Here is a 22,620-nt window from a genome sequence, read left to right on the forward strand (position 1 = left end):
CCGTCATTGCCACTGTCTGACAGAGACATGGGTTCCATCAGTGTCACTGTCTGTCAGAGAGGCAGTTTCCATCAATGTCACTGTCTGTCAGAGAGGCAGTTTCCATCAGTGTCATTGTTAGAGAGGCAGATTCCATCAGTGTCACTGTCTGTCAGAGAGGTGGGTTCTATCAGCATCAGTGTGTGTCAGAGAGGCAGTCTCCATCAGTGTCATTGTCTGTCAGAGAGGTAGGTTCCGTCAGTGTCACTGTCTGTCAGAGAGGCGGTTTCCATCAGTATCACTGTCAGAGAGGTAAGTTCCGTCAGCATTACTGTCAGAGAGGCAGTTTCTGTCAGTGTCACTGTCTGTCAGAGAGGTAGGTTCCATCAGTGTCACTGTCAGAGAGGTAGGTTCTGTCAGTGTCATTGTCAGAGAGGTAGGTTCCATCAACATCACTGTCTGTCATAGAGGTAGGTTCCGTCAGCATCATTGTCTATCAGAGAGGCAGGTTCTGTCAGTGTCACTGTCTGTCAGAGAAGTTGGTTCCATCAGTGTCACTGTCTGTTGGAGATGGTTTGTGGCCCAGCGCCTTCCCTCAGGCTCAGCCTCGCGATCTGCAGCCTGTTCCTCCCGCCCAAGTGACCTGAGTCCTGGAACACTCACAACCTCCTCAATCTCAGTCACTTCCCTCACCGGTGTGGGCTCGGAGTCTCTACAGCCCCCATGGGGAATCCTTATGTTTATGCATAAAATCAAATGCCGCCTAGCCATTCTTCATTTCCTAATCCTTCAAGAATAGTGCAAGTGTTTAGAGCTTCTTTAAAGTAGTAAATAACTTACCTGGCAAATTAAATACATATATATATATATATATATATATATATAAAGGTAAAGGAAAGGCCCTCCCGTTGATCATCGATTTGCTCAAGCGGGCCCAGTAACGTCTCCATTGGAGACTTTGTTGTTACTGTGTCTGGCATATCGAATACTCTCGGTAGCTTGCCGGGCTCTCCAAGAGGGGCGGAGGAATCGAACTCAGGTCGGCCATGTTGGCCGCTTGTAAGGCGAACGCCCTACCGCTGTGCTATCGCTCCAGCCTATATATATAAATTGGAATCAGACATTTAAAACACATCCACTTAACCTTCACAACTGGTCCGTTTATCATGCAGTTTCCAACTGCTAAACTCACTGTCCTTTGAAAAATATTTCTGGTATTAAAAATCTCACAAGGAAAAATTTTATCAGGAGGTCTATATAATTAGATATCATAATACCCAATTACCATATTAGTACATAAAATTAGTACCTAAACTTAGTTTAAGTAAGAGTAGTGAAAAATCAATATCCTTTTTTTTGTTTTTGTTTCATTGTTTTGTTCCATATTTTAAGATGAAACAGGTCATACTTGCTTCTACTACAGTATTTTAGCAACTCTATTAAGTGTAGCTTTTAAAGGAAAAATACCTGCCATTGTATTTTTATGCAAAATTTAATGAAGAATAATGCTTTAAATCACTTCTGACAACAATGTAAGAACATGGCAATATTTTCTGAACCATATGAAAACAAGCAGTGTGTGGGGAAAGCTGTCACATCCGAAATCTGTCTCACTGAGAACATTCCTTATTATCATGCGGCAGCGTCTGCTTCAGGGTGAGAAGCCAGAGAAGACGCTCATCCTAGTTTCTTAATGGTATTATTCTCCACACAGACAAGTCTCAGGAAGCTAAGGGTCAGGTCACTAAGACCAGGATACGAGGGACTGTTGTACAGGAAACTCCAAATGACAAACACCTACAAGCTTTGCTGGTATTGGGAGAAACTGAGACGGATCCTGTATATTTTTGTTTGCTTCATGGTTGTTTTTGTATTTTTTGAAAACTTTTTTATTGAATCACTGTGAGATAGACCCTCACAAAGCCGTTCATGATTGGATTTCAGCCATACAGTATTCCAACACCCATCCCTCCATCAGTGTCCACTTCCCAGTTACCAGTCTCCCCAGGTTCCCTCCCATCAACCCCCACCCTCCACCCAAGATCTTGCATATTTTTTTTCATGTAAATTAAGTCTTAAATTTCTAGGTCTCACGATTCCTACAAAGGAAGTTGCACATTTCTCTGCACCCAGACATGAGATGATAGGATTATATTAGTAGCTTCTTCCAGAATCTAGAAATAATTTTGTGGGATCTGTTTTCCACCCAGGTCATCTCCCTGGTGATTTTTTTCAGATGTGCTCTGGGAACACTAGCAGAATGCAAGCAGAATACAAGCACTTCTCCAGAATAATTTGGACAATAAAACGTGACTGGGAAAAAAATACAACTTTGCTGACTCTTCCACCTTGAATATAAGCTCCAGGAGAAGAGCAGCTTGGTCTGCCCACGGCTGTGGCCGTATATCTAAAGCAATGCTGAGCACAGGACAGTCCCTTATTGAATATGGATGTATGGATGGGGATGTGTGGTGGGTGAGCAGATGGGTGGATGAATGGATAAGCAGAGAAGTGGATGGATGAGCGGGTGGATGGATGGATGGATGGATGGATGGATGGATGGAAGGAAGGAAAGATTGATAGATGGATGGAAGGATTGATGGATAAGCAAGCAGATGGATGGATGGGTAGGTGGGGGGGTGGATGGCTGACTGGCTGGATGACTGGCTAGGTAAATGTATGGGTGGGTGGATGGATGGATGAACGGGCGGATGGATGAATGGATGGATGGATAATGGATGGATTGGTGGATGCTGTCTGGCTGTCTGGGTAGATGAATGGGTGGGTGTACAGATAGGTGAATGGATGATGGATGTATACATGGGTGGATGGATGGGTATGTAGATGGGCAGATGGGCAGATGGATGGACGGATGGCAGGCTCTTGGTTTATCGTTTCAATGTTTAATGGCACCTGGGTTTAATTTTCAAAAGAGATTGATTTTTAGAAAAAAATGTTCAACTATAATATTTTTGAGTGTGAAAGATATTCTAAGTCCTATTTCTGGAATAAGGCAATTCATCATTTCCTTAGGACAGCAAAGAAAAAAGGGATGCTGGCACGGCCTATCTCTTCCAGAGCATTTTGATTCATTGTTTCCAGCGGTTCTTTTTTCCCTGGGGACAGCAGCGAGAGGTGAAAAAAAAAAAGTCCCTTTCTGAGACTGCCCCATACTACAGTGGGTCTTGTGACCGACAGGGAACGGGCCAAGGACCCTGCCTGCAAAGCCATTGTCGGAACTGAGTGGGTTATTGTTCACCCCCGGGACATTCTCCGATTCAGTCCCGGGCCTCTCCCGGGAGCACGTTCGGGTCACTCGACCTTTTTCTGTCTAATCTGCCAGGCTGAGAAATACCAACGGGACCGACAATGCACTACCCAAGAGAATTATTCCGGGATCTGTGGTCCTCCGGCTCCTCCCTTTCCTGGAGCGCCACCAGCCCCGGATCACACGTCTCCCCCTCTGTGAGGCCCCAGTCACGGGCTGCATCGATTGCCTTTCTGCAGGTCCCGCTCCTGACAAGCCCACTTCAGAGCGGGTTAATTAAAGGCGCGGCGTCAGCAGGATGCGTCTGACAATGTCTAATCCCAGTGCTGGGATGGCCACTTGCTCCCCGTAGCGATCCCAAGTGCTCCACCAGCTGTAAAGTTGGGGGTTGAAGATGGGGAAGTAAGAAGCAACACTGAGATGATTTTCAGGAACTTGAAGCTCGATTGCTGGAAAGCATTTCCACTCGGGTTTCTCGAGCCGTCGGTGTCAGAGTTCCGTCAGAGTGAGACACGCCCCGCCGCCAGCGCCGTCTCTCTGCTTCACGGTCTCACTCACCCCTGCTTTATGGAAGGTGCTCGTTGGGGAGAGTGGTTCTCAACAGGGGGAGAGTAACTCCGCAAGCGGACTTCTCATTCCAGCGGTAAACCGAGTCATGAAGGAGGAAACGAGATGGCCAGGTGAATTTCCGCTCCAAGTAAGGATTCAGATCCATCGGATGAAAAATGAACAAAGAGTTTTGAGTGTATTTTGTTATGTGTTCATTCCTTGACACTCAGCAACATCCAAAATATTGTCTAGTCTCAGAGAACTTACGCAACCCGGGTGGCCAGCGAGCACACAAAGGAGCCACACGAGGTCCAGAGAGGAAGAAGGAAACGAGATGCAGGGGCCGGATCATTCACAGAAAATTGTTCTTTCTTAAAATATATAAAATTATAGGGCCAGGGGGCTGGAGAGATAGCACAGCGGGGAGGGTGTTTGCCTTGCATGCAGCCGACCCAGGTTCGATTCCCAGCATCCCATATGGTCCCCTGAGCACCGCCAGGAGTGATTCCTGAGTGCAGAGCCAGGAGTAACCCCTGTGCATTGCCGGGTGTGATCCAGAAAGCAAAAAATATATATATATATAGGGCCAAAGTAGAGTGGACAGGGCACTTGCCTTGCATCAGGCTGATCTGGGTTCCTTAGTACCCCATAGCGTTCCCTAAGTACTGCCTGGAGTTAGCCCTGAGAACAGCTAGTTTAGCCCAAAATCAAAACACAAAACAACTCTAGAGAGAAGATATTTAAAGACAAGGGATTTAGCACAAAAACAGACGAGTACAGACCGTTACCACCTGCGTGATACTAGCCTTTTGTAGCAAGAGATTGTGAATCACCTACAAATGCAAGGATATTGCTAGACCCATAAAGGTATTACATGCAGTCTGGATAGAACACAAAGACCCATTTATCTGACTCTCAGAAAATCACAAAATCAAAATTTTCCTGTAACTCAGGAACCATCAGAGCAAAGTTTGGTGTATACCTCTGACGTCTCTGTACACTGAAATTATAAATCACTTCTAAAACAGATGACACAGGGGAATGCAGAATTTTCATGTTTATGGCTTGGGAAAACTGACAATGTTCAAGTGATCATCCTACCCAACGAGAAAATTTATTGCAATGTCTATCAAAAGTTAGGAATTCTCCAGGGATATAGAACTACCACTACAATTTGTTAGCGCCACAATCCCCGCCCCCATGAATATTCATTTCGTGTTACAGCCACAATCATCCCTCCAGCCCCTCCCCATGAATATCCTAAACAATCCTAAAATCACACCCCTTGACCTTACCCTATGCTATAAAGCCAGAGAGGCCAAAAGTGAGTTTTTGGAATACACGCAGACACTCGGACCAATGGAGCAGAATTGAGAGCCCGTGAAGAAACCTCCAAATACGCGGCAAGTTTATGACGAAGGAGCAAGTGCCTCCGTGAGAAAGGAACGCCTCTTCAACAAGCGGCGCTGATAAAACTGCTGTCACGCCAGAAGACTGAAACTGGACAGTGAGCTCACACCAAGCCCACAAGACACCCGAAAACAGACCAAACACTTAGCTGTCAAAACACACACACACACACACACACACACACACACACACACACACAGGCAAAAGTGTCTCTGAGTTTTGGCTTCAGTAATATCTACCAAGATTCATTTCCATTGGCAAGTTAAAAAAAAATAAGCAAAAAGAGCCAAATGGGATGTGTTACACTCAACAACTTCTGTACTGTGAAAGGAATCATCACTTAAACAAGACATCCTACTGACAGCGCGCGCGTACACACACACACACACACACACACACACACACACACACACACAAATCAGGAGCAGAAATGCTCTACAATCCAGCTATTCAATGTCTGTGTATTTGAAGGACAGGGAAAGGCCAGTTCCCAGAGGAACTGCATCCTGACCGTCACTGCAGCACTGTTCCAACAGCCAAGGGTGGGAACCGTCCAAGTACCACCCAGGCATGAAGGGGCCAAGCAGACGGGCACAGACACACAGTGGAATCCTACTCAGGAATCGAGAAACAAAGAGGCCATTTTAACAGGCGCCTCGGAGGCAGATGTAACATCGAGACAGACACAGAGACACATTTCTTAGTCTCAAAGCGAAGCCAGGAAACCTAGGTAAGTGGTTCGGCCGGCGGAAGAGGAAGGTGGGCAAAGACAGGTAACGGGGCCATGCTGGGGGGCTTCTGAAGTTGATGCTAACGTTTAATTTAGGAAACTGAAGGTCTTGGTGGTGGCGAGCAGAGGGGAGACTGCCTTCAGCTTGCTGCAGTTCAGCAAGGCTCCTGGGACCGAGGTGACCTGAGAGGCCCAGGGGAGGCCCAGGGGATTGGAGGTGGAAAAGCAGACACACCCCATAACCCAGGGGGGGGCCAGGCTGTGGGCGGATTCTGGAAGGTTCAGTACGAGAAGGGGGATGATGATGTCAGAGATGGAAGAAGAGTGAGATGGTTGTGGGGTCAGTAGCCAGAGGCACTGGGCAGCCCTGGGTTCAAATTGCTCCTGCCTGGCCGGGGAACAGAACCAACAACGATGGATCAGCTACTGAACTTCCCTTTCTGCAAAAAGAGGACCATAAAGGAGTCCAACAAGAACCACGAACCCCACTTAAACATGGCCGGAGACTGGAGCAGAGCGAGCACGCACGCATACGTGAATGACACAGGCACTCACACACACACGTACTCTCACACCACACGCATGCATGCACACAAGCACTCACATATGCAAGCATGTACCCTTGCACACACATGGACTCATACTCGCACATATGCAAGCATGTACTCTTGCACACACATGGACTCATACTCGCACACACACATGCACTCACACTCAGACTGGTACACACACACACACACACACACATGCTCCGCTCACATCGCAGAACCCCAGGGGACAGGTGTGACTGCTCCCTCAGGGTGCCATGCCAGGGCTGGGCAGCCCCGTGGAAACAGCAGGAGTCTCCTGAGAGCCAGCCAAGAATTTGCCCTACCCCGAACAATCCAGAAATCGAGAAATCCAGAAATCGAGAAATATTCTTTCAGTGTTCAGAGGAAGCCGGTATTTATATCTACAAACCGAGTCTGGCCTTGCTGCTTGTTCTCTGGCCACGTCAGCGTGCCCAGCGGGTGCTCCGGGCTCCGTGCTGGCGCTCAGGGATGGAGTCGGGGCTTCCACAGAGCTGCAGGCAGCCACTGGGCTCGCCCGCACCCAAGCCTGCCTCTGCTCTTGTTTCTGGACACTTCCATCCTGCTGACGAAGCTCCTGCTCCTCACGGGCCTCTGGTCAGCACAGTTCTTGGTAAGGTGGACGCCAATGCAGCAGTGAGGAGCTGAGCCCAGACCAGGCCCCAAGTGGGCGCACGGCTCGTGGGAACCCAAATCCCAAAGAGAGGAGCAGCTCTGGACATGTGACAGGGCCCCCACCCCCCGCAGTCTGTCCCGCTGCTCTCCGGGAAGCGGCCGGAGGGCTGCAAGGACTCGCCCGCTGGGCTTGTAAAACACCCCCTGGACTTCTGCAGAGTGGGATGGGACCTGACAGGACAAGGAGGCAGGGCCGGCTCAGCTGTGCAGGCAGGGAAGGGTCCTGAGGGCTGGAGGTGGCGGCAGGACAGACCCGGGTGGACACAGTGGCTGTGGGCAGGTGCAGTGGCCAAGGTGAGCCACGGTGCTGGTCGGAGAAGCGCCCGAGAAGGCGTGGCAAGACAGAGAGCAGCCCAGACACAGGTCCCCGTGGACTTCACGGTCTCCCCGGTCCAGGGGAGTCAGACAGTGGCAGGCCCAGGAGGGGAGCCTCAGGCCTGGGAGCTGTGCCCGGCCGGGCCACCCCATGGCCTCTCTGGCTCCATTTAGTTCACGACTACAGACCCTTCGCCCCTACAGTGTCGCTGCTGGACACGTGGGGCTGAGCAGGGGGTACTTCCACGCTCAGGGGCGCAGCCGATAGGCGAGGGTGACGGGCAGGCCCCGAGAAGCAGCTCTCTGCAGACCCACGCCCGTGTGCTCCTCTCGTCTGGGGGGGGGGGGGGGGAGGCGGGGGCTCCCAGCCTGTTTAGGGTCTAAACGCTGAGATTGTCTCCCCCGACCCCCAAGCCCTAACGAGCTCCGTGCGCGCGCGCGCGCGCGTGTGTGTGTGTGTGTGTGTGTGTGTGTGTGAGCATTCATATGTGTGCATCTGCATGTGAGCATGCATGTGTGTGCCTCGCCTCACGGCCCCCCAGCCCACTGGCAATTCATTAGCAGGGGCCGCGGGGCAGCACGCAAAGGGGGCGCGCTGAGGCACATGTGTGGGCGGTGCGAGCCCGGGGTGTCGCCCTTAGCCGTCTCCAGAATCTCCTTCCAGAAGCCGCCACGGAGCCAGACGCTGCCCCGCAGAAGCTGTCCAGCAAACCATAGCCTAGAAAGCCCTGAAAAACCTCAAGCAGATAGGCCAGTGTTTGCTCCTGGTGCCGAGGATCAGCCAGGACCTCGAGACGTGTGTGCAAACCCTGAGGTACAACCCACCCAAGGGGAAAGATTTGAGATAACTCAAACATGCACACACGCACACTCACATGTACACTCACAGAACTCCAGGCTGATGCAGGGATCGCTCCTGTGAGGATCAGGGACCTTACATGGTCCCAGGGATTCACACGGGGATCGACTACAGGCAAGGCTGGGAGCTGTATTTCAACCATCGTTTCGCCAGTAAAATGAAGATTTAATGAGGTAGGGTCTGGCAAACTCCCCGTGGCGTACCCAATATGCCAAATACCAGTAACAATGATGGGTCTCATTCTCCTAAAGAGCCTTGAATATAATCTCAGGGCTAGGATGAAGGAGACGTTACTGGGGCCTGCTCGAGGCAAGCGACGAATAACAGGATGGTTGTGATTCGTGATTCGTGAATGAGGTAGGGGGTGGATTCACAAAAGTGACAGCAGGGGCTCCTTGGATAGCGGCTGCCCGGAGGGTGGCAGGGAAGGAAACGGGCGTCTGCTGGGCAGCAGGCGACGGGCTCCCAGACGGTTCGGGAAGGAAGTGGAGAGCCAGCATCTGGAGGAGCTTTTCTGGAAACTGTTGTCTGTGCAGCAAGCGAGTAAAAATAACCAGGGTGTGCGCCAAGGGGGCCGGGACGTCCCCACGGCTATTTGGAGTCTGCACGGGGTCAGGGTGGGCACCGGACACGGGTCCAAGGCCCAGCCGTGTCCCCCAGCGCCTCTGCCCTGCACCAAATACGCGATGCTCTGGGGAGAACTCAGGGAGATGCCCACCCCCCCCCCAGTGCCTCCCAGGTGGCCCCCGCAGCTGGCTCTGGGCCTGAGGGCCTCTTTGCCTCCTGGAAAGACTCTGCCCCCAAGATGCACCCGGCAGCAGGGCCTCCCCCCACCTGGTACCCTCGCACTCAAGCCTGTTCCCGCCTCACTCACAACCCAGTGGTGGAGACCATCTCGGTTGTCTCCAGGCTGCGCTGCTGGGCGCGCACACAGAGCCCGTGTGTCAGCTGCAAACGGCACAAGCGGGGAACCAGGGGCCCAGCCTGTGACTCGCGGGGACCTTCTGACCCTGGAGGTAAATGCAAAGCGTCCACACTCTGGCTGACCACGGCTCTCGGTCAAATCGGTCCTGCCACCTGCAAATTCATTTGCGAGTCCTGAAAATTCATCTAGAAAACGGATTTTCACCTTAGCAGAGTCCTGCTCACCTCTCTGGCACTCGCTAGAGCTGCTTTTTTTTGCAGCAGACAATGCTGAGCGTCTACAACAGACACAAGAAAACCTGCAAAGTCAAAAGTATTTCCTAGGTGACCCATGGCAAAAAAAAAAAAAAATTGACTGCTCCATTCACACAGACGCACAAAGAGCATCTGGGAGGAAAACTCATCTCCAGGAGGGGCGTCCAGGAGAAGCAGACCCCTGGGGTCCCCCGGAGCCGGAGACAGGAGGTGAGGACGCCTGCAGAGCGAGCTGTCGCCCGTCTACTCTCTCTGGCTCTCCCTGGAGAAGTGGAGCCGTGCCAGTCACACGGCACGGGGAGGACGCTGGCTCGCCATGTGTTCACTCTTCGACTGCATCTGGGAGGAGGAGCTGCGGGGCCCGAAACCCCACTGTGCAGGACTGGTGATATTCCAACACGGCGTTCCCAGGATGAGACCCTCCGGAAGTCAAGTATAAGGAAGGAAATTTCCCCTCCCACTCATCACTGGTTTGAGTGTTCATTTTGTGCTTTATATATTAATCATGTAATTTAAGTACTCTTTTGTCACTATTTTGCTTTGGTTGCCAAGAAATACCGGCTATCTTATGCATAAAATGACATTAATAACTGCGTAGGGGGGGATGGGGGGGTGCTACACTCGTCTTTACTCAGGACTTACTCCTGGACTGGGCTCAGGGCCCATATAGGGAACTGGAGATTGAACCCAGCTCTGCCGTGTGCAAGGCAAGCGCCCTACCTGTTGTATTATTGTATAAATTTATTAATTCAAACTGCTGGGAGAGCAAACCCACTTTGGTTTTCTTGTTTAAAAAAAAAACTGGCAGGGGCTGGAGCGATAGCACAGCAGGTAGGGCATTTGCCTTGTACACAGTGACCTGGTTTTTTGATCCCCAGCATCCCATATGGTCCCCCGGGCACCACCAGGAGTAAATCCTGAGTGCATGAGCCAGGAGTAACCCCTGAGCATCACCTGGTGTGACACAGAAAGGAAAAAAAAACTTGCAATGATGTTTCCAGGGCAAACTCCTATATTTGCTTATACTGCTATATGCCTATTGCCAAGACTAGAGAAGACTTCATGCAGTTGGATAATTCGGGTGACTCTGTTTTCCAGTGACTTGAGAGGTAACCTCTTGCTATTTAGGAAGTATTTCATGTTCAACTAAGCTCACAGCAAGATCTTATACTCTCAGCGTCCCCCTCTGAAGAAAGCTTACACTCGTATATTCACGGTGAGCTGTGTAGACTTCAAATTGATAGTCATGCTCGACTCTGAATGACTTGATCTCAGAGTGTGGAACATTACTTGTCCCCAGGGGTTGAAAAACAGGTAAGCGCATTTTTAAAATCTGCTCCACTTTGCAGAACTGTATTTTTAAAAAACGTACTCCACGCCATCCTCTGTCTTTGTACAAATTCCTTTTAAAAGGTGTTACCAGGAAGAAGTTGGTCATTAATGAACCGTTTGGCAATTAATGATAGCACCCATTACTTTGAGCCTCAGTAGCTCAGAGCTCTGCGTAAACAGCACAAATCTTACCTAAGATTTCTTTTACTTATTGAGACTTTTTTTTTATCTTGTGTAACAGAGTGTGAGAATACCAATGTGATTCTTATCCAACCTCTAGTTTCTTCCCTAAGTAGGTAAGTTAGTAACTAAGCCCAGAATGTGCAAGTTACTCCATTAACATTCTTTAAAACACCGAACACCTGGGGCTGGAGCAATAGCATAGCGGGGAGGGCGTTTGCCTTGCACACGGCCGACCCGGGTTTGAGTCCCAGCATCCCATATGGTCCCCCCGAGCACCGCCAGGAGTAATTCCTGAGTGCAGAGCCAGGAGTAACCCCTGAGCATCGGCTGGGTGTGACCCTAAAAGCAATAAATAAATAAAAAATAAAACACTGAACACCATCAAATCCAGTTCAAAAGCCAGCAACAAACGTCCGGCGGTCAGTTCTGCAAACACAGCTCAGAGATACTCCCTGCAGCCTCAGAAGAGGCACTGCTGATGCCGGAACCGAGTGGCATCCAGAGCGAAGAGGCTTCAGGCTGTGCTGAGCAGAAGAGCCAGGCGGGGTATAATTTTCTCACCATCATACGACTGAGCTGCTAGTGTGTCTGGGGGCTGGAAGCCCAGCTGTGCCGTCCTCTTTCTGAGCTAAGCAACGAAAATGATGAAGTAATTGGCAGTTTGCGACAGCACTAAGAAGGAAAGTTATGTGTCCAATTGCAAACCCATCTTCCTTCAGTAAGCAAGGCAAAGGAGTCAAGGTCGATTGCTACCTATTAGCGTTAAGAAAATAGAAGCTGCATTAAGGTAAGTCCTGGGGCTGGAGCAATAGCACAGCGGGGAGGGCGTTTGCCTTGTAAACGGCCGACCCGGGTTCGGTTCCCAGCATCCCATAGGGTCCCCTGAGCACCGCCAGGAGTAATTCCTGAGTGCAGAACCAGGAGGAAGCCCTGTGCATCAGCCAGGTGTGACCCCAAAAGAAAAAACAAACTAAAAAGCTAAGTCCTGCATCCTGGCTCCACAGGCAGGGCAACATGAGGGACCTCGGATCCCGTCTTAAGCGTGAGTGAGACGGCAGCTCCTGAGATAACATGCCAGGGGCACACTGGTATTATCCGGAATACGAGCAAGTTCTTTTGACCTGGCCAAAAGAATCCCCATGATGTTCAGTTTCCTTTATAGAAATCTTTCCCACCTTTTGTTAAGTTGATTCCCAGGCTTTTGATTTTTTCGAGGTACAATTGTGAACAGGATGGGTTTTTAAATTTCCTTCTCTATCACACTGTTTGCACACAGGAAAGCCAGGGACTCTGGTGGCTTTAGGAGTTTTTTTGCTCCTAGGTTTTTTTTTTTCTCTTGTAGTGTGTTGAGGGTTTTCTAAGAATAGGATCATAATCCTCCTCAACCAGTGATCATCCGACTCCCTTCCCCATCTGGAGACTCTTGCTGTCTCTTTCTTGCCTGGCTGCAATGAAGGACCCGCAATATTATATTGAAGAACAATGGTGTGGGCAGTAGCCTTGTCCTCTGCCTGATCTTCGCGGGAAGGCTTTCCCTTCTCACTGAGTATGAGGTCAGCTGTGGGGGCCTGGCAAATGGCTTTACCCATCCTGGCGAAGTTTCCACCTATCCACATTCTAGAGAGCGTTTTCATCACGAATGGCTGTTGGTGAAAGAAATAAAAGACGACATAGGAAATGAAAACAGTCCCCCTGTTCATGGAGTGTAAGGATTAACACTGTCCAAAGGACAATCCTACCCAAAGCTTTCTACAGATGCAACGCAGTCCCCAAATACCACAGGATATTTTTAACAGACATAAATCAAACACTGTTGAAATTCATAGCACTGTAGCACTGTCCTCCCATTGTTCATCGATTTGCTCGAGTGGGTCCAGTAACGTCTCCCATTGTGATACTTGTTGTTACTGTGTTTGGCATATCGAATATGCCACGGGGAGCTTGCCAGGCTCTGCCGTGCGGGCGAGATACTCTCGGTAGCTTGCCGGGCTCTCCGAGAGGGGAGGAGGAATCGAACCCGGCTCGGCCAGGCCGGCCATGCACAAGGCAAATGCCCTACCACTGAGCTATCGCTCCAATTGAAATTCATATGAAGTAATAAGACCCAGCTCCACTTAAAAAAAGATAGGAGGGCTGGAGCGGTAGCACAGCAGGGAGGGCGTTTGCTTGCATGCAGCCAACCCAGGTTCGATTCTCAGCATCCCATATGGTTCCCTGAGCACCCCGCGAGGAGTAATTCCTGAATGCAGAGCCAGGAATAACCCCTGTGCATTGCCGGGTATGGCCTAAAAAGCAAAAAAAAAAAAAAAAGGGAGGCTTTTCTCTTTCCAACCTTAAATTTGGTTATGAACCAAAGAAACTCGTAGACTAATGGAATAAAACTCAGAGACCAAAGACAGACCCTCGGGTGTACAGTCAGCAAATCTTTGACTAAGAAACTAAGAACGTGAAATGGAACAAGAAAAGCATCAACAAATGGTGCTGGAAAAACTGGTCCATCACAATGAAAGAAATTCATTCACACGCCTATCTGTGTCGATTCAAAATGAATTAAAGACCTGAGCCCATAAATTATATGGAGGGAAACAGGGGCGGGTATCTTCAATGACTCAATGCCACTGGCCAAGCAAACAGAAGCAAAGATAAACAAACGGGACCCCCTCGAATTAAGAAGCTTTTTCACTCCAAAAGAAATGACGAATAAATTCTAAAGCCAACCCACATGCTGGGAGAAACTGTCTGCTCACCACCCATTAGACAAGGGTTCATTCCCAAGATACACGAACTAGTAGTAAACCTTTACAAGAAAAAAGAACATCGGCCACAGGAAAAAAAAATAGGGAAAAGAGAAGATTAGATGCTTCCTCAGAAAGACACACAGTGACCAAGAGGCACATGAAGAAATGCTCCCCATCACTGAGGAGCAGGGGATGCAAACCAACAGTGAGAGACCACCTCACACCAGGGACAGGCACACAGCACAAACGTCGGAAGCAATCAGGGCAGCAGGTGAGGAAAAGAGGCCCTCATCCACTGCGGAACTGTCCAGCCTGCCTGGAAAACAAAATGGACACGTCTCAAAAAACTAAGGATTGAGCTTCCACATGTCCCTCTGCTGGCAGAGACCTCAAGGGCCCCAAAACTCTACTCAGAAAGGGCACTTGCATCCCTACGTCCCTTGCAGCCCTGTTCACAGTACACAAAATGCGACACACGAAACAGCCCAAGTGCCTGGGACCAGGTGACTTGGAGGGGCGGGGAAAGAGGGCCCAGGCAGAGGCGACAGCGTCAGCAACAAAGCACCAGACGGGACTGCTCTGGGGTCAGTGCTCTGGCCAGATTAATCTTTCCTAACCCTAGTAGGGTCCTAATCCAGTTGTTACTTTGTGGATCATGATGGAATTTGTCCATGACCATGCTCTTAACTTGTAGTTAAGTATTAAGGAGCTTTGGCCAGGCCCATTTCGATGCCAGGGTAGCTCACAGCTTGCTCTGGGTCCATCCAGTCCCTTGTCGGGACCCTGCTTTTGGGGTGCTAGGAAGTAAGGGCGAGAGAACAGATGCCCAGGAGTGAATGTCATTAGGAGTCAACAAACTCCCAAATTACAAAAGCATGGCATTGACTGTCTTCCTGTGTCTATACAAAAAGGACATTGCTCTGAATTAATTACGCAAAGAACTTAAAGAGAATAGCATATTTACAAGTTAACAGAGTTTGATTAGGAGATAAAGGTGACTGACCGGTTGGGGAAGCAGAGCACAAAGAAAGAGGTTACAAATCAGCACAGAGGAATGGGAGCACTGTGATGGGAGTAACCCAATAAACCTAAGCTCCCTGCGGCAGGGCAGAAAGGACAAAGCAAGGTTATCCTACAGAACTGATTAAAGGTATTTTCTTGTTATCATCATTATTGTGATGAACACAAACGATAATTTTTCCAACACTGGAATATAAATTCCGTGCACACAAACGTGCTGTTTTTCTGTTCCTATGCCAAGTATAGTGCTTAACATATGGTTGAGAGCAGCTTGGCAGAATCATTTCTTACAAAAGTGCATGTATACTGATAATATGTCTACGTAAAAAAGTACAACAGAAGCTTAACGAAATCCTACAAAACCGACGCTACATTCTGGCAGTCCAAGAACGCAATCAACTTCTGTGAACTTTTCTCTTTAGTGTTAAGAGACCCCTTTGCTGACTTGTCTGAACCCATGAAGCGCTTCCTCTTCTTACAACTCATTTTAGTCCTAGCCTACTTCCAAACCGATACCCACTTCATTTCCCAGCTGAATTCCAAGCAACCATAATCTTTTCCTTGTTTTGAAATTATAGTCATCCAGAACCATAAACACAGGCTCATACGAGCTTGCTGTACACCATCCTAGAATTATTCTTTATTTCTTGGGTGATGTGGCTTCTTAATAAGCAGTAAATTCACTAAATCTGGGATACCCACAGGTGGAAGGAAGGAAGGAAGGGAGGGAGGGAGGAAAAGAAAAAAAGAGAGAGAATCCTTCCTCATCCAAGAACTATAGACTGAGGCACAAGAGGTCTGTATTCCGGGATCAGCACCTACGTTATCTTTCACCAAGCAACACAGAATCTTTGAATTACTGCCATTCATATGACCTCTCAAATGCATGGTTAATTGAAGCAATTAAAAAATGCAGTACAAGGAAAAGGCATTAAAATGGGGCAGCATGATGGTTAGTTTGACTTATGCAGCCCGATCTGTGGAAGTTTCTTTTTCTGCCCGGCACGTTTGGTGGACGCGTGTTTATGTGGGAGTGAGGGTCAGGAGAGCATCAGGGGCAGTGAGCACTGGAGAAGGCACCGCCGACCTCTACTCTGACTCAGGCGGGTGGCCGCTGACTCTCTCGGGAGAGCCACCCCGGGGCAGGGCTGCTTCTTCTTGGCTTTCCACGGAGGTTCAGCATTTCCTGCTGCTTTGGGGGGGGGAATACCCCGACCCCACGCCATGCTCAGGCCCAGAAGAGCACAGACACCGGCTGAGAGACAGAGACTGTCCATCCCATCACTCCAACCCAGACTCCCCAACCCCCTACAATCAAGCCGGTTTCCCTCTCCCCAAACCTCCTACCACCAAAAGAAGCGAGTCAGCACAGGGGCCAAGAAGGGCTTCTTATCCTTAACCCAACTTCACTAAGAAGAACCGCACAGAAGATGGGGGAGACACATTTTCAGGTGAATTTGCAGGACAAACAGAAATCAATTAAGTGTGAATAAAAGCGACCCCCTCTCATCCATAACTCAGGCATGGCCCCAGAAGACATCTATGTCTTGGTCACTAGGCACCAAACACCGAGAGTCCAACAGGCACTGCATCAATCTGAGAGTCTAGAGCGAGGAGAAGCACCACGCGCTAAGAAAAACATTTTTATAAAATGCACCGAGAACTATGAACCAGTGACTACCCTGCGACCTAGTAATTAAACTCCTTGGAATTTATCCTGGGGAAATAATCAGTGTCGCCGGCAAACTTAATGTATGAGGATGTTAATCATAGCATAATTCATACTATCAAAAACATTAGAAACGTGAATGTCTAATAATAAGAAGTGATTAAATAAATTATGATACATTCAAACGACAAGCAATTATGCAGCCATTAATTACGCTTTCAAAGAGCATTTAGTGGGGAAATGCTCATGAAAAAATAGAAAGCCTGTATTTAAAACATAATTTCATCGAGCCAATTAAGCTGATCCCTTCTCTTTTGTCCTGGGAGCCAGGAGTTATTTTTGCTTCCAGAGGCTCGCTAATGCTCTCCACATCCTGCCAAGCACAAGACAATTCCCCACAGGGCCGAGCTCTGGGAGGGTTCTGGCGGGTAACGGGACCCCCACCTTCACCGCGGTGTTCATTAGAAGAGCCCAGCTGTGGAGGCGGCCTGCTGCTGGTGAAAGGTAGGAGACCACAGAGAGGCAGCCCTGCACAGGTGTGCGTATGGGTGTATGTGTGCAGACTGTGGACAGCCACGGGTGTGTGAATGTCTACCGACTGTACACGTGCTCCTGTGTATGTATGTGCATAGACTGGAAACATGCTCCTGTGCGTGCGTGCGTGTATGCGTGCGTGTGTGTGTGGAAAACATACCCATTGTGTGTGCATGTGTGCAGAAAACATACCCATTGTGTGTGTGCGTGTGTGTGTGTGTAGGAAACATACTCATTGTGTGTGCATGTGTGTGCAGGAAACATACCCACTGTGTGTGCGTGTGTGTGTAGGAAAAACATCCATTGTGTGTGCATGTGTGTGTGGGAAACACACCTTTGTGTGTGCGTGTGTGTGCAGGAAACATACCCATTGTGTGTGTGCGTGTGTGTGTGTACGAAACATATCCATTGTGTGTGTGTGCATGTGTGTGTATGTGTAGAAAACATACCCATTGTGTGTGCGTGTGTGTGCAGAAAACATACCCATTGTGTGTGCGTGTGTGTAGGAAACATACCCATTGTGTGTGCATGTGTGTGTGGGAAACACACCTTTGTGTGTGTATGTGTGTAGGAAATAAACCCATGAGTGTGTTTGTGTGTGTAGGAAACATATCTCTGTGTGTGAAACATATCTTTGTGTGTATGTGTGTGGGTGCGTGGGAAACATGTATGTGTGTGTATGTATGCATGTGTGTCTGTGTGGGAAACCTACCCTTGTGTGCGCGCGTGTGTGTGTACGGACTGGAAACAGACCCGTGTGTGTGTGTGTGTAGCGCCTGGAATCAGTCCCGGGCGTGTGCTGACTAGCAACCGTCTATCCACGCCCGTGTGCGTGCGTGTAAACTGGAATCAGACCCTGCCCCTGTCTGCCCGCATGCAGGCGTGCATGCAGAGTGCCAGGGAGGAAGTGAATCCGCCGTGGGACTCTGCCCACAGCTGGGGGCGCTGGCTCGGGCACAGAAGGCCCAGCCGGGGGCCGCGTGATGCCCTTCCAGTGAGACGGGAAGCAGGGCACTCGGCCACGGCTGGAACGACACGGGGAGCCTGGACTGTGAGCCTGGGTTCCTCTGCCCTCACACCCCCAACCCCCGCCAACCCAGCACCAGGGGCCTGAGTTAGTTCCCCAACCCCACCCCGGGTGGCCCCCAAAAGAAGGCCCAGCGTGTCCGGCTCCATGGCCCGGGGCCGGGAGAGGAGCCGCGAGGCACAGAGGCTCAGAGGCTTGCGGGAGAGTCCCTCTGGGGTATCTCAGGCCTCCGCAGAGTGGAAAGACTGACGAGAAGCTCCTTTACTCCTCGGGCGCCTCTGGGGAAAGCAGAACTGCACCCGGCAGAGGGAGACGCGGCAGAAATCGGGAGCCTGAGCCCCAAAACAGACCATCTGGGCCTGGCTGGAAACCGCTGAGGAGCACTGTGGAGGGAGCAGCCTGAGGGTTGGCGGGCAGGGCACGGGCCCCACCCAGCCCCGTGCCACGGGCCCGTTGCGCCCCAACCTCTGCACGGCTCTCCAGGAAACCAAAGGAGAAACGTGTGCCCCCATGTCCCCTGGACTTCCAGGGGTCCCGCTGTGGCACAGCCAGCGCCCGCGCCCGTCACCCTCTCCTAGCCCCTGGGACCACAGACTCCGGTTCTGTCCACGTGACACCTGAGCACCAGGCGCTGCCCACTTGACCACACGGCCCTGCCAGCCCAGCTCGCCCGGTACTGCCTCTCCTCTCTGGCGGTTTCCTTTCTTCCTCCTTGGGGTCCCGCCAGACAGTGCTCAGGGGTCACTCCTGGCGGGGCTCAGGGGAACGTTCTGGGGGGCCGGGGGCCAAACCAGACCGGCCGCGCGCCAGGCCAGCGCCGTATCCGATGCTATTGCTCCGGCCCCCGATACTCTGATAAAGGTTAGAAACGTCAAACCTGTTCAGTAAAGCGGCTTTGAACTTCCTGCTACCCTTTCACCTCTGCCCTCTGAACTCTGGCTCCTGTGCGGATCCCGCCTCATCTCCAAAGGGACCCTGTGTCCCCCGGAGGAACCTCGCCGCTGGCCCGGCCTCTCCCTGGGGGGCATCCCCCACCGGCCCGCGGGGAGAATCCCCGTTTCTCTGCCCACTCACTGTGTCTGCCTCATGTGGGCGCCCCTGGCCCTGCCCACACACACGGGGGCGACCCTCACGGCCGCCCACTCCCACGGGGGCCCAGGGGGGGACGCGCAGTGGACGTGGACAGAAACGGCGAAGGAACAGGCCGAGCACGGGTTTCCCACGCGCTTACGCAGAGGAAACGGCTCCTTGGGAGAACGGGCGCAGCAGGAGGTGGGGGGGGGCACGGCTGCAGGGAGCCCCCAAGGGCCGGGGGAGGGGCAGAGGCCACACGTGTGGGGAGCCGAGACCCGAGCCCTCCCCCGATGGCAGGAGACCCCCACGACCACAGCTACTGAGGTTCTGCAGTCACTGGCCAACAGCAGTTGTGCCCCTCTCCCGGCGCCCCTGCGGCCGCTGGCTTCCAGCACTGTGATCACGCCTTTGTGGGGGGAGAGCGAGGCCACGCCTGGCAGTGCTCAGGGGCCATACCTGGCTCTGGGGTCCACTCCAGGCAGCGTCGAGGACAGTGCCGAGCTGGGGACCCTGGGAGTGACAGGACACAGCATCTCTCCCGCAGAGACCCCGTCTCCAGGGGTCTGTGCTCAGAGACGTGCCCTCTCTCCGAGCTGGCAGAGCGGGGGTGGGCACTAGTGGGCCTGAGCGGACAAAGGCCCAGCCTCTGACTGCAGGACGGAGGAGGAGGGGCGGGTACCTGGTGGGCTAGGATGTACATGTTGTGCCCGACGTCCTTGGGGGAGACCGTGTCCTCTCTGCCCTCCTCGGCGCCCTGGTCGCTCTCCAGGCCCTGGTTGTAGGCGTTCTTCATCACGTCCACCTGCGGGAGAGGAGGCGGCGTCACTTCCTGGCCGGGGAGGTGCCTGTGGTGTGCCAAGGTGCCCCCTCACCACGGCAACACGGACGGACGGACGCACCAAGGGCCCTGTTGTCCTGGGGCACGTCTTGGGCAGGAGACCCTGAGCCCAAACGAGCCTCCGTGACTGAGCGAACACCCAGGTAGCAGGGAGACTTGGGGGTGGGCATCGGGCGGGCGCCGGGGGTCCTCAGAGTCAGGAGTGCCCCCGCGGGCTGACGGAGGAGCTGAGGAGGCTCAGGCAGAAGGGAAAGGGCAGGCCGCAGAAGGCAGCCGGTGATGGGACAGGAGGCAGGACCTTAGAGGGAGATCAGATGGAGGAGGCAGGACCTGGACGGGAGGTCAGATGGAGGAGGCAGGATGTGGGAGGGAGGTCAGATGGAGGAGACAATATCCAGAGGGTGATCAGATGGAGAAGGCAGAACCTCGGAGGGTGATGGGAGAGAGAGAAGAGAGAAAAACCGCGCACTCACCAGGCCTCATGGGGTGGGGACCGGATCGCCCCTTCCCATCTCCCTGCCCTTCCGGGGTCCTGGCTGTGACACCCATCAACTGCTTCTGGCTGCTATTTCAGTGCAGTAAAGGCCACGATCCAGAGACTCACATATGAAACTCGGAACCAAGCAGCTCACCGCAGGGATGAATCTGGACCCCAATTATTTAAATTTTTATGATCCCAATATATCATACTCTTTTTGTTGTTGTTGTTGAATCACCGTGAGATAGACCCTTACAGACATCTTATACTAGTCATAACAAGCAATTCAGAATAAATTATCTTAGCTTCTGCCTGTGGGGCAGGCTTGAGTGGTGGTGGGAAACTTCGAAATAATGGTGGTGGGATTGGTGTGGAAATACTGAATGTGCTCAATGATTGGGAACATAATAAAATTTTAAAAAAGAAAAAGAAAACCCGCGCACTCTAGCCTGGCCTCACACGCGGCCATCCCAGGCAGCCATCCCTGCATCACCTGCCCTCACACCAACCCACAGCTCGGCCTGACCTGCCAGCTGCCCCACCCGACAGACCTACTCAGTAGGTGACGTGCTGCTCACAGCTGTCCTTCCCGTCCTTCGGCAAGGACAGGCAGAATCAAGAGAGTCTCCATCAGCCTAACCCCTTGGCGTCTTCCAGAAGGGTAACCATAAATACCCAGTGCAGCAAAAACACGCAAAAGCAATGGGGAAAAAACGTAGACACCCACCAAGTTCGATGACTGAGAACAGCGTCACTGAAGACAAAACCAACAACCAGCCAAGGAAATCCACAGACAATGTCTGTAGTGACACCATGACGAGGTGATCAGTGAGCCCGAAGAAACGACGGCCCTGGAAGTCGGCTTAGCACACGACAGTATGAAAACTCCACAACCAGAAATGAAGACTGTGGTAGATGATATAATTAACCCAATAGGAGCTTGGAGTATCAGAACAACAGCAATTGAACAAAAGATCACAGAGACCCACAATGATAAGGAGGCCACAAGGCAACAGTGGAAGATGGGAAATGGTCTGGAAAGAAAGGAAGAGCACACGAGAGAACTAGGAAATGAGCTTAAGAGGATCAATGTAAGAATCATCAGAGTCCCTGAAGAACAGGAAGGCGAATGTGATGAAGTAATAGAAATTATCAAAAAAGAACTTCCCAGAGTTGGAGATAACAGGCACTCAAGTCCAAGAGGCCCAGCGGGTCTTAGTGAAAATAGACTCAATTAGGAAAACCCCAAGACACATTATACTCAAAATAACAAAATTCAAAGATAGAGACAGAGTACTGAAAGCAGCGAGATCAAAAAAAAAAAAAAAAAAGAACTTACTTACACAGGAAATCCCAGATGATATGCAACAGATCAACCAAGTAAGAAACTAGAAGCCAGAAGAATATGGAAGGACATGGGGTTGGAACAACAGCACAGCGGGGAGGGCTTTTGCCTTGCATGTGGCCGACCAGGGTTCAATCCCCAGCATTCCATAGGGTCCCCTGAGCGCCGCCAGGAGCAGTTCCTGAGTGCAGAGCCAGCAGTAACCCCCGAGCACCACTGGGTGTGAGCCAAAAAGAAAAATAAAAGAATATGGAAGGACAGTGCACAAAAAGTCAACAACACGAACACCTGCCCACTGATACTCTATCCAGAAAGGTTATTGTTCAGATCTGAAGGGACGGCATAGAGCTCCAGGGATGGACAACTGTAGCCTAGCACTGTCCTCCCGTTGTTCATCAATTTGCTCCAGCGGGCCCAGTAACGTCTCCATTGTGAGGCTTGTTGTTACCGTGTTTGGCATATGAATACACCACGGGTAGCTTGCCAGGCTTTGCCATGCGGGCGAGATATTCTCAGTAGCTTGCCAGGCTCTCTGAGGGGGCGGAGGAATCAAACCCAGGTCGGCCAGGTCGGCCACAGGCAAGGCAAACACCCTACCCGCTGTGCCATCGCTCCGGCCCTATGGACGAACAACAGCTTCGGGAATTCGTAGCCTTGAAACAAGTTTTGTAAGAAGTGTTAAAAGAGCTTTGCTAAAGGACAGGATGAACTTCCCACCGTGTGGCATTGGGTGTGGCCCTCACGAATAGGGCATGCGGCTGGCATGTGGCTGTCTTCTACTAGATTACAAAGGTTAAAAACATATCACAATAAATCACCATACACTGACTTTGATGGATGTGTTTTAGG

General features: G+C 51.2%; 1 protein-coding gene across 1 annotated transcript in view; it reads right to left on the reverse strand.

Moving 5' to 3' along the window:
- Window positions 1–22,620, reverse strand: part of ITPR2 (inositol 1,4,5-trisphosphate receptor type 2) — a 342,793-nt gene that overhangs the window by 67,236 nt on the left and 252,937 nt on the right. The window contains exon 45 of the mRNA XM_056134649.1: window positions 19,790–19,912. Within this exon, the coding sequence (XP_055990624.1) occupies window positions 19,790–19,912 (123 nt within the window). The remainder of the gene's footprint in view (window positions 1–19,789; window positions 19,913–22,620) is intronic.

Source organism: Sorex fumeus, unplaced genomic scaffold (assembly GCF_029834395.1).
Source record: "Sorex fumeus unplaced genomic scaffold, SorFum_2.1 ptg000100l, whole genome shotgun sequence".
Lineage (NCBI taxonomy): Eukaryota > Metazoa > Chordata > Mammalia > Eulipotyphla > Soricidae > Sorex > Sorex fumeus.